Raw genomic sequence first — 12,862 nt, 5'->3', positions numbered from 1 at the left:
GAATTAGTCAAACTGCCCTTGTACCATGGAAAATTACCCAAGACAATACCTTTAGAACACACGTAACACAGATCATAAACGTGTCTTCATCACAAACAAGACAGAGCAGTCAACATGAACCACCCATGACTGTATGTTAAAGTTCAGACATAGGGTAAAGAAAATTTCTATTAATACCTCTTCCCTAGAAAACCCAAACACTTCGGCAGTACACAAATTACAAGCAGAGCAACCCTACTAAGAAAATATACAGTTTAATGCCTCAGGAGCTTTAAAGCCATGAGACCTACAAGCATACAGCAAGGGGGTTTCTCCAATGAAAATGGAGAAATGGCTTAAAATTCCAAATTAAGTTCTGTGCACTATGGGAAATAGAAGGTAGTGAGGCTTTCATTTGATTGTAAAGCTGCAAAAACAGCAGCAATGCCTGATAACTGAAAACAGTACTATTCAGTCATACCATCAGTATTGACACAGGATGCTGTCATTTTACTGGGTAACCTACAACTAAGCAAATTAGGCTCGAAATTCTTCTGACAAGCAAGTTATGACAGCAGACTGCTCAATCAACAATACTCTTTCTTCAAGACAGATTGAACAAAGATTTTTACAAATTCAATTGCAGCAGCAGATATTTTCAATGCTGTGGTTGCAAACATAGGTTTTCATTTCTACTTGAAACCACAAAACAAAAGTAATATTCTACCTTAGCTGTGACACCAGCGTTGGCAAGCTATTATGCAGGAGTGGCTCAGAAAATACCAGATTTTCAAACAGATGCTTGTTGTGCAATTCCCATGTCACCTGAAATTTCTTCAAATGTTCATTTTCCTATAATGATAAAGCAACCAGAAATAAACCAGGGTTAAGGGAGAAAAACCCAAATTCTGTGCAAGGCAAGAATTATTTTAAAAGTATAATTTCCAACCTACAGGCTGTATGAACCAGCTCAGATGTTATGCAGTTTTAATATCCAAACCCTCAGAACTGAAGCAATTTTTAATGACTTCAATAACCATAGCATCATTCCTTCTAAATTGACATAAGTTTAAGAAAAAAATAATTTAAAAAGTATCAGTCTACATTATTTGAAGTTCCCATTCATTTCTGCACCAAAAGACACATTTTATGATCTGAACCTGTAATTCTCAGGTTTTCTTGCCAAAAAAATTGTCTATTTATGATTATTTTTCAGCTTTTTGAACTTATCTAGGATAAGACACATATGCAATGTCAACCTATAATTTTTATTCAAAACTGATATAAAATCTAATAAACAGTTCTCCTCAACTATAGCTTAAAGAATTAAGTTTTCTCAACAGACAAGACCAACAGCTCACTTCTTTACTAAGTGGAACATTTTGTATTTGAGGTTATTGAACACATAATTGTATGTAATTTCAAGAACTAAACCTTAAAACTATTATCATTAAAACACAAAAATTCAAAACACGTATAATATACTTTTCAAGGCAGCAAGTTTTCCTACATATAGCCAGCAGTATGCAGCTTTTCTATACCAGGACTCACCCACACAGCAGAATTAAATGCAAGCATTCTGGCTCTCAGATCAGCAAGTGGGCCTTAAGCACTACAACCCCAAGCACCCAGAAACACCATTATACTCTGGAATGTTAAAGTTTTGTTAATAACAGTGGGTTAAAAAATAAACCAAGGAAACATATTTACATCAGACCTGAAGACAAGACTACCAGCATTTAAAAAAACAAGTTCAAAGTAATATTATTAAGAAGGGTAGGTTGTGGGGTTTTTTGAGTTGCAAAAAACACGTGTACTTTTTCATTTTGAGTTGCATGTCTTCAAAATATTTTACATTTCTATAAAATGCTGAAAATTTCTCAAGGTACACTGAGACAGGTTGATTTCTTAAGGAATTTCCATATTATGCTGTGAACAAAACAATCAACACTTATCTACAAACTCTTGTGTATCAGTTTGTGCAGAATATGGTATTTCTCTCAAAGAATTATCACAAGATTTTTTCTCTAGTCTGTATGCTGGGTATTTGAGGGCCCTCTGTACTGACCACAGTCTTTACAAATTGCTGTCAGTATAATCTGTCATTCCCTGCATTGGTGGGGCACAAAACTTCAGTTCTGCTCTTGAAGTCAGATGGATTCATTTGAAAGGACAACTGTCCATAATTTCATGGAGAAGCCAGTTTCTCACAGGTGGAGTTTCAAGGCATTGTATGCCCTTCTACAGTACACTACATGCAAAGCTTTTGTTCTTAAAAGGAAGGCAGCACTACATTCAGAGATCTTGCCTGCCTGTTACGTATTTTAGCTGAAAAGATTCCTTTGTCCATAGTTTACTGGTATCTTGAGAGGAAACATCCATGCACCCTGAAAAAGCTAGTGACCCTACTACCAGTACTGAAAGCTGTGACATACTATTCCATTTAATAAAAAGGATGAGAGAAGTGTAATATTAAGAAATGTATCCTACATTCTCACATTTCAGTTTCTCAAGGTCACAGCTTAGTAGAAAGATGTTTTCAGTACTGACTGGGCTGCAGAGGGAAAATACGAGAAAAACACAGCATATTTGGTGTTTTCTTATGTTTTATTTTTTAAAAGAGAATTTTATTTTACTTTCAATTTTGTCAGGAAAGGGGTTGACAACGGAGTTCAAGCATCTTATGTTGTCTCATAGCTATTAGTTCAACCTCCCATACCTACTAGTTTTCATGACTACTAGTTCACAGTAATTGCCAGGAAAAAGGTATAAAATGGTTATTTTTCTGATCAGCTGTGTAATTCCGGCACTAATGGGTTCATTATTGGCAGATCCACTTTGAGAAAGCTAAGGTGCACTGCAAAGCTTTCACTTTACAGCTGAACAAGCTGCAACACAAATCAACCTTGAGAGCAGCCTTCTCCCAAGCACCTTGTTAGAAACAATGACTGTTAAAACAGCCAACAAACAGGAAATAGCAGTGACCTTATGTCTGTATCTAAGTGATAAAGCTGGGAAAAATAATACAGACAACAACAAATACAGAACAAAAAACCCACCACATATGCTCAAGGTTCAGAGAAGAAATATCTTGCTGATTTGGTAATTTAGTTTTATTGACAGCCCTACCTCAGTAAAGAATCTCTGCTTCCTCTCTACTTTATATCCTCACCTACAGCCATCATAGTGGATGTTCCATCTATCTATTTTTTCCTCTCTTTGCCTATCCAGACAGTCACTTTTACCTAGCTGGCAATAAAATCCAACTTCCCCATTTTAGCCACATTTTTTTTTTCTACTTGCACAAAGCTTACACAAGAAAAGAGATGGACAGGATGAGGACCTTAACAAAAGTTGCACAAGAAAAGATTAATAACAAAACAGGATTAATAACTTTCTAAGACCTTAAAAAAATAAAATTACAGAATTTATTTATGGTATTACTCACCCAATGGACACTTTCTCAAGAAGAAATTTTTAAGGCTACTGCCCATTTTATATCCAAAAATCTAATCCCAAGTCTAACAACAAAATCAGTTGACAAAAACAGCATTTAAGGAAGAACTTTAGAAACAATAAATTAAATAGCAGATTAAGTCTGAGGCAACACAATCTTTTCAAGTAGCCATCCTAGATTGTGAGTGAAAAGTTGAACATGGAAACAATTTAAGTTAGTGCTACATACAGAAGTTGGTGTCACTTAATCATGGTTGTCAAGAGACCATTAAAGATTAACAGAGAAGTGTTTTCCACACCATGATAGCTAATATTTTGTAAATCTGCTTAAAGATTTGTTTCAGAGTGTGCGGCACAAACAACATTCCTTCTTTGTGAAGATAAACTAATTTCATCAAGCCACTCTAAGAGATACCTACTCCACACTTCTGAATATTTAACTGTAGTTTCAGAATTTCCCTGTATCTAAGGATGAACACAACAAGAACCTTACAATTTACAATCACAGAAGACACATAAAAGAGCCCAGAAACAACTCTGTCAACATTAGTCCTGGCAAACAGGAGCACAAAGGCTGTTTTTTCAGTCTTACCAGAGTAACTAGGAAGGCGCTGATTGTACACGCTGCCTGACAGAGTGCACTGTACTCTTCAAGTAGGAGTGAGATGAACTGCTGTGCCTGGGGTGGCCCTTCTGTTGCTAACGTTGATGCAACCTTAGATCCCAGGGACAAGTGTCTGAGCAGACGAACCTTCATTTCAAGCACATATTCCCTAGCTTGTTGTTCCAACCGTTGGTAAAGCTGGTATGGATCTCTTTCACAAAGCCTTTATTGTTAGAATATTTGTGACAAAAAAGAAATAAAAGAGCATGGAATCAACAGTTTTCATTTTCCTGGACATATTTACCAGTTACCATTATCATCATCAAAAATTACCACAGTGGCTCAGGTTTAGAGAACTACTTTAAATCTCAGAGAACACAGTCTAGTCCCCTACTTCTACACTTATGGGACTGAGCTTTAGCTTCCTGTGTACCTTTAGGACTAGGATGCCTGCACACCTGATTTAAGACTTTACAATTCACTTCAACTTATGAGCTCAAAATCTTAACTCCATTTGCATCCAACCCTGCAGGCACCCAGACTCCAGATAAGCTTCTTCATAACTTCTCCACATTGTTCTTAACATGTGACAAATTTCTGTCTACAGAAGAAAACTGATCACAATGGCTGCTTTGAACCACTTCAAATAATTCAATTTCACTCTAAATTTCTGTGCATGGAGTTTAACTATGCAGAGAATGCTTTGGGTTTTATACAGCACAGGGAGGTGGGAACAAGAAATGAATGGGTTAAGTACTTAAGAGTTAGGTAAATAGAAGTCTGCAGTTATCTAATCCATGCTTTTCCCTCACCACTCACAAAACAGTCTTTTTTTTTTAAATGCATTTCATATTAATACTTCCATTGACTACCTTTGTAAAAAACATTCCGCATGATATTAGGACTACAGACTGGGCACATTGATGCCTGCCCAAACCATATCCTTTTTTTATTTTACACTTTACAGACCATAGGGAACTCAAGTGAAAAATAATCCAACTGGTATTTAAGGTTTCCTTCTTTGATATCCTGTCTCTTTTTATTTTAATAATCTCTGTCAAAAGTGAAAAACAGTTCCGAGTAATATGAGCTCCTGAGTACGTAAGAAAGTTACATAGTAAATGTTCTGATGTCCAAAATCTTTCCATTAAGGAGATGCATAACATCAATAACCACTCTAGCTGTGATTCAGTTTTAATTACCAACATACTACACAACATTTAAACATTTTTGATTTCCAGGCCTATATTGCATGTTTTGATCACTTCAATAAACAAAGTGTGACTAATAGGGAGGGACAATATATTAATCTGATGTACACAACTCATGTTCAAAACCAAACTGTTTTTATATAAGCAAAGTGCAATATGCTTATTTAATTATCTATTAAAGTTGGTTCAGGTGTACAGTCATTAAGAGTAGTGCTAAATGAATTTCTCTTTTAAATACGTCTTTACTTCACCAGAATTCAGGTTGAACTAGAAATTGCACATGAGAACTACAGCTGGACAGACTGCTCAGATCTCAGTATATTAAGCACATATGGAATCTAGGAAATAAAAACTCCTTGACCACATACTGAGTTAGAGAGAAACTGAGATGATCCTACTGGAGCTCTTTAAAGTTTGCCATACTATTCTTAAAAGCAAAAAATCCTGGAGATCACAGAGGATCTTATTAAGCCCATTTTCACTTCAACACCTACAAAAGCTACAATTGTGGCTTCTAAAATGAGAATGAAATTGAAATCCACGTCATCTAGTGATCAATGCCCAATGTAACTTTTTTTAATTTTTATAAAATTTCTTCCAGGTGTTACAATCACAGTAAGATGCAAACACTAACTACCACTACTACCTCAGGCTAGTTCCACAAGGTAAGATTGTCATGTGGGGCAATTCCAACTTAACACTCTCTTATGAATAAGGCCTTTTAAAAAATAACATTCTGGAACCCTTTCATAATTATGCATTTATATTCCTATTGCAAACAGCATATTAATAGCTTCCATGCATTCAAACTAGTACTGAAAAATCCAATAGAATTAATATTATTTGAAGAATACCTATCCACCAGCTCTTTCATTCCTTCTTTATCTGGTACCAACGATTGGTCTTGGTCATCTGCCAAAGGGGTCCCAGCTTGACGATAAATACACCGAACCATGTATCTGACTTCAGACCAGTAATTCTGAAGCTGCTGAGGTTCACGTTCAGGCTCTGCTGAATTTTCTCTGCATGTGAAGACAAAAATAATTACCCTCTACTTGTATGCACCACATAGGTGTACTGATTCCTACTGTTCCAGAAAAAAAAACAAAAGTACATCTGAAAATGTTTTAAGTATGAAACTAGGTAAAGACTGCCATCCAGAAATTACTGTTACTGTCAGACAGCTTGCTTCAAGAGTTTAAGCACACACCTACAAACAAGCTACAACACTGCCAAAATCTGACTACAACCACCATGCTGCTGAGGTTGAGTTCAGTTCTTACCTGCGTTCATTACAGGCTTCACAGTTGCATGCTATGTCTGAAGGAGAGGAATTGCTAAGATCTGCAGCAGGCACTGTCTGTGCACCAACAGTTATTCTTCCTCCTCCTACAGATTCCTGCTGTGATCCACTGTTTCCAAGAGGCATGTGCAAAAGGAAATCTTGGCTCTGAAAAAAACAAACAAAACCCAAACAGTTTTTAAGGTATAAAATGTTATTAGGTAGACAAATATTAAAGCGGCAATTCTTAGTGCTGCTTGTATTTTGGGAGGACACTCAATTCGCCACAAAGAATTATTCTTCCGAAAGCCTAATAAGTGCAAGAGATGGACAGAGATGACCAATGATACAAACAGAGCTTCATTTTTAATGATCAAAGTACACTGGTTAGTTATAATTATCACCTTTACGTACTTCAGCATAAACAATGAACTAAGCTAAAGGAAGGCTTGCATCATCCACACTTATCATAAACCTGCATAAACCAGCACTATATCTTCAGTCTCCACGTAACAGTACGTTTGGCTTCCGGAATTTAACAACCCCTTCTAGCAGAAATCAAAATCTCCTTGTTTGTAACAGCCAGAAATAATTTTATCATAGCAATGGATGTTAGAAAGCTGCTGCCATTGGAAATGGATGCAATCTCCTGTGCACAGTGCTGTTCAACTCTAGCACAACACAGACCACTCGCCCGACACTGCTGCTATTTTTGTCTCCAGTTTCATTCCCTTCTCTGTTCCCCAGCCCAGCACATGCCATGCTTCTCTCCTGCGCCCTCCCAAGTCTGCCACCAGATTTCCCTGGCACCAGGCAGAGACCTCTCTCACATCTCATGACTGCTGATGGGTTTTTTGTACCCCAAATCCTGGATCAGGATGGAGACACAGGTAAGAACAAACCAGCATGCAGTTGCTGCCAAGCAAGCTAATGAGAGCAACAGCAACCTGAACACAAGAACATCTACAGCAAACCTGTAACCTGAACTCACTTTGAGACTTGCAGTCACTGGTAACAATTTTTTTTTTTTTTTAGCTAATTTTGGCTTTTTTCCCAGCTGGCTTCTCTAATTTGACTAGCTACCTAATTGATACAATTGCCTTTTTAAGTCAAGCTTTCAATCTTGGAAAACCTATTTGCTATCTGCTTTTAAAAATTCCTCTTTAAAAACAAAAAAATAAACACTTGCCAAATTAAAAAAATATATACATTTTTATTTACACCTGGAGTATTTGTAGCTAAAGAAAATGTTTTGGAAACAAATCCTGCCTCTTTGCACATCTAAGATGCTCATTTTCCTTACTAGCTCCTTAAACAGAGCTTAAATGTGTCAAAAAATTTGACTCAACTGAATGACAATATGCCTCAGTCTTGCTGTGCCTTGAACTCTCTAGAATGTGTTTACCACCATACCACCACTATAATTCCCTTAGATGTAACCTCTTTTGATTAGTTTACTACCATTGTTAATAGCGACATTATCTGTAAACACAAGCTATATATAAGTGATATACTCTTAAATTTTCCTCACAAAAATCATCTTTAACTATACTTTTAAGTATTACAAGCTTAACAACACCTTATGTACAATCTTTCTTCACAGTGATTTACTAAAGTAAAAATCTGTATGCGCCTATGGGCGTGTGCACAGCCTATTAGCTCTCTGCAAGGAGATGTCAGCTGGAATCTACAACACTTCCAATTATCCCAAGTGTGTGACTTCCCAGGTCAGTCATGAAGACTTGGTTCTGCAGTATAACACAGTTGTCATTAGACAATATCTAGTGAGGTTTTGCTGGCCCTGTCAACGAACTTTTAGTATCTTCCTGCAACACTAAGCACAGCTCTTACATGAGGTTGAATTCACAATTTGAAATATTAGCACCACATATTAAATTGGTACTTGCAGTGCTACCAAGACTAGGAAAGTGTTACATTCATGCTATCAAAGTTGTGCCTCTTTACTAAAAAATACAGGAAAGAAATGACAGCAAAACTTAGATATCTGCAGGGAGGTGTCAGTGCAAGTGCAGTGGCTCAAGAAGTCCACCGAAAGAACAAGGAAAATTCAGACAGTTTACTTCACAAAGTGAGGAAAACACAGTATGACCAGACAAAATAGAAAACCATGTAATGAGTAAGGTCATGTTGGCAAAAGTAGAAGAAACTGGATTTAAGTACAGGGGATATGGACAAAGCTCGAGACCCAATGAATTAAAACATAAAACCTCAGTAAAATCAGATCCCAACCTTGCTATACTTAAAACATCACAAGTCAGAACCAGAACTCCTCACTTTTGGAACAACTTCCCTATTCAGTTTAAATAAAACCAACTCAAAATCACCTCAAATCCTTTTTAAGCATTTACAGTTCCAGTGGTTCCAAAGCACAGAGTGACATGCAGCCCATAATTAAGCATCTTCTCAGTCTACTGAGGTACTTTGAACTTACCACGAGAGACTGCTCTATTGTAGCGTGCCTCTCCTCCTTTTCGACTGTTCTTCGACAGTCTGGACACACCCACAGTGGAAGATGCAGCATATTGTTTGCTTTTGGAGATGTGGAAAGTGCTGTTTTGCTAGAATTTTTTATTCCGCTCTCTGAAAGCGAAGTATCTTTTCGTTCACTTCTACAAAGAAGACAATGCTCGCCAGTTGTATATGGTGCCCTTTGGCCCAAGCCAAAGGTAAATGGTGTCTACAAACAAATGTTGATAGATAACTGGTTATTCACAGAATACATATCAGAAAAGGTGTTCTGATATTTGAAGCAAACAACAAAGTCCCCAAAAAACCAACACACATATTTTACTAGTCATTATAAAATGGTGAACATTTTGAGAGTCCCAAAATTAAACATAGCATTCTCAATATCCATGAGACAAACAATTCTGACTATTAATACACTCCCATTTCAAAAGAAATGTTTTCAAGGAGCATGGTCTACAGTCTTTCCCTCTAAAACATATTGGCCTAGATGTAATAATATAATAAGCAAAATTAAAAAGGGATATTTACTTTTACTGTCACCATTTACAGGTAAAAAAGAAAAGTATCTCCTCTTTGAAGCTCTGTGACATTTCTTTTTATAATGCTACCTGAAACAAAGTCACTTTCAGCTAAGCTTATTACAAAATTAAACTTTAAATCAGTATCAACAAAACAAATAAGTAGTGCCCTAAAATCCACTATCAGCTATTGAATCAAGTAGATTGGCAACAAGGTACTTCAAAACCTAAATTCTAAATTCTTTTCCAAGATGCTACTGTGCATGTAACTATGGTTCTGCCATGCAATGCTTAATCTTCACCAAGGCTGATAGTCAAAAACAAGTCAGGCAGCACACAACAAAGAGAACCCAATTTTGTGAGACATGAGAGAAGATGACAGGAACAAAATATCATGTAATGGCAGAATCACAGATTTTCTCAATTTTATTACAACTAACTCTGCCTTAATTCATACCATATTCTATGTAAGCATCAAAATAGTTTAATTCTTTCTCAAAGAAAAAACAAACTAAGTAATTCAAGCACTGCTCTTGACGCTGCTCCTATCTCAATACTAACAAAAAATACAACTTTGTAAAGCTGAACTGCACAAGCACAGGTGAACAGTTCTTTAGAGCAAAAAAGCTAAATCATAATTCACTCTCTTCTTGTCTTCACAGCAACAACAAATCAATTCTCTGTTGCTGACATCTAAAGAAAAACAGCAGAACATTACAATTTCTGATTTTTGTGTTCTTCACATTTATAAAACTGACAGACTCAGCAATATGGAAAGAAAAACTAAGAATTCTAGGCATAAAACCCCAAAAGACACACTGATTAGCTCCATAAATATCTTCCTATCTTTCAAAAGTTCATGAAAAATTTAACCAATTTAGTAAAAACAGCTAATCTTTACTCACTGCTGCCACTTCTAGAATTTGCACCTAAGCACTAAGGCAGGAAAAAGAACACAATCTCTCCAGGAGTCTACTGCAGGTTTTTAGAAAACCTCCTGCCAGCTGAAAGGCCAGGGCTGACCAACTCCTTTATAGGCTCTACAAGCACAAGCAGATTTCCCAAGTTAGACATTCCTCTTGGCTGACCAGCACTCAACTGAAGATCTCATTCATGCCTAAAACCCCTGCATGCAGGAGGCCATGGCTGTTAAGCCCTGAAACTTTCCTTCTTAAATTGTTTTTTTTTGAAGTCAGATTAAGTCCCTGTCAGAATGATGACATTTTCATTACCATTTTGCAGTCAAATCCTTATGAACATCATTTGCAGGACATATTCCAACAATCAGGAAAAGAAGAGGACAAAAATGTAAAAGTTCAGAAGCTAAGGCAACCTGACACTTAATCTTTTGCAAAAGTAAAGGTCATGGCAAACACACCTCAGCCACACTTCAGGGACTTCTAGAAGTTAAGATGTGTGTGTGTAACTTGCTTAAAGCTGTACCACGTTCATTAAAAAAAGCCATGGAAAACACAGAAGGAACAACAACCTTTGTTCTAGCCAGATTCAGTGAAACCCCAACAATCCCCCCACTGGGCCCATGTTTATGACAGATGTGAAGTTCAAATCAAAGGCCCTGGTTCCTACAGCACAATGCAAATCAAGAATGAAAGTTGGAACCCTCTCTGATACCTGTTATGACTCCATCCTACCAAAACAAAGCTATAAATTCCAGTTTCTTATTTATTTAAAGCATGATGAATGCAGTGACTGTTCATGTGACCATTTCAACGCAAGTAAACTCTTGCTGGATTAGGAGAGCTTGCAATTAGGTCACATTTGTATGTCTCTTCAGCATCATCAGAACAAAGTGCACATTTTGTGAAAAGCATGATATTTTTCCACTAGTCAAGCTTCAAAAAATGTGGGATGTATCTCTGCAAGAAAACACCCAGTCTCACTTTGTCTCTGAAACATGTTCAGATATAACATTCATAAATGAAAGCTGGAAGTAGGACAAGCTGGAACAGAAATAACTGCATCTCTGCTATGTATTTAGATTTATTTCTAAGAATAACTTTATTACCATAGAACTGCATAGATCTTTTTAACACCCATGTCCAATTTCAAGAGTACTATAACAATAAAATTTTACTTTATAAAAAAGCTTCCAGTGCTTTTTAAAGCTTGAAAAGGAAATCATTAGACTTTAAGTAGCAACATTCCAATCTCACACAACATTCTTTTTGAAGAGTTTGATTTAGTACCTTTAATACTGCTTAATATCTTTTCCCATTAGTAAATAATTCTGCTTTTATATATACCCACAAAATTTGACTGCACATACCTGAGAAACACCAGTGAATTCTGATCCAACAGGACTGTCTGTAAACTGTGTACCATTTAGCGAAACCTGGAAAAAAGTAACAACAGATTGGTGACAATAGTTGAGTTTATTGCTAAAAGAGCTCTATTAAAATTAAAAAAAAATCTTCCTCAGTATCTGAAGATTGATACAACAGCTTTTGAAATTGAAATCATTGTTCAACTGCAGAGATGGAAATTTCCTTTTGTTTTATAAAAAAGCTGTACAGATGCAAAAGTCTGGATTTTAAACTTCTGCACTGTAGCTGTTTCAGTAGCATCTCTGAGCTGAACAACTGCTACAGGAAAACAGAAAAGTAATAAGGAAAACTGCATCTCTCCTTCAGTATTTGATGGTCTGCATTTAGCTTTTAAACTTGTACTGTAAATCAAAACAATTAACAAAGATTCTTGCCTTCTGTAATTTGAATACCATACTGCTTAGAAAAATATGCAGTGTTAACCAGAAGAGTATTCCACAGCAAACTTCCCAGTGGCATTCAGTATTCCAGTGCAGCAGCTCTCCTCCTGCCCCAGGTTATAACTCATACAGAAATCTCCGAGATCTCTTCTACACAAGTGCTACAGAGACTACACCAGACAGCAGTGAAGTGCCTTTTACAAGCCCCAAGTGTTTTCTCACAGCATTATTTGAGGACACTAAATCAAGAGGAAAGTCAAGACAATGTATGAATTCAAGTCAGTGACAATGAACAGCTCTAGATCGTACCAACGTGAAGAAAAGGCATTTCATTTTTAAAAAGTGGGAAAGGAGAAATAAAGTCAGTCAATTATTTTAGTCCCTCCTTCTTCTTGAGCACTGGTTGAGCTTTTGAATTTCAGATATCAATTATCTCATGCCTCTGTTCCACCTTTCACATGTTCTGCTATACACTTTTTTGCCCTCCAGTTTCCCACCTATTGCTGTTGAATATTAGTGTTTCTAGGACTACTCTGAAGACCACAATAAAACAAGTCTGTCTGACCAAGAACACCCAGATCTTGTGCTCTGGATTCA

At 36.6% G+C, this 12,862-nt stretch overlaps 1 protein-coding gene across 2 annotated transcripts in view; it reads right to left on the bottom strand.

The window, feature by feature from the left end:
• The window catches only part of FAM193A (family with sequence similarity 193 member A), a 77,211-nt gene that overhangs the window by 33,575 nt on the left and 30,774 nt on the right, over window positions 1–12,862 (bottom strand). For both annotated transcript variants that reach the window (XM_086889006.1, XM_086889007.1), the window contains exons 2-7: window positions 11,828–11,893; window positions 8,985–9,230; window positions 6,534–6,700; window positions 6,105–6,272; window positions 4,028–4,262; window positions 707–831 (exon numbers count right to left, since the gene is read on the bottom strand). In XM_086889006.1, the coding sequence (XP_086745132.1) occupies window positions 707–831; window positions 4,028–4,262; window positions 6,105–6,272; window positions 6,534–6,700; window positions 8,985–9,230; window positions 11,828–11,893 (1,007 nt within the window). The remainder of the gene's footprint in view (window positions 1–706; window positions 832–4,027; window positions 4,263–6,104; window positions 6,273–6,533; window positions 6,701–8,984; window positions 9,231–11,827; window positions 11,894–12,862) is intronic.

This window comes from Cyanistes caeruleus, chromosome 5 (assembly GCF_971803275.1).
Source record: "Cyanistes caeruleus chromosome 5, bCyaCae1.hap1.1, whole genome shotgun sequence".
Taxonomy (NCBI): domain Eukaryota; kingdom Metazoa; phylum Chordata; class Aves; order Passeriformes; family Paridae; genus Cyanistes; species Cyanistes caeruleus.
The sequence above is the reverse complement of the archived record's forward strand: the minus strand, read 5'-3'. Positions and strand labels throughout refer to the sequence as shown.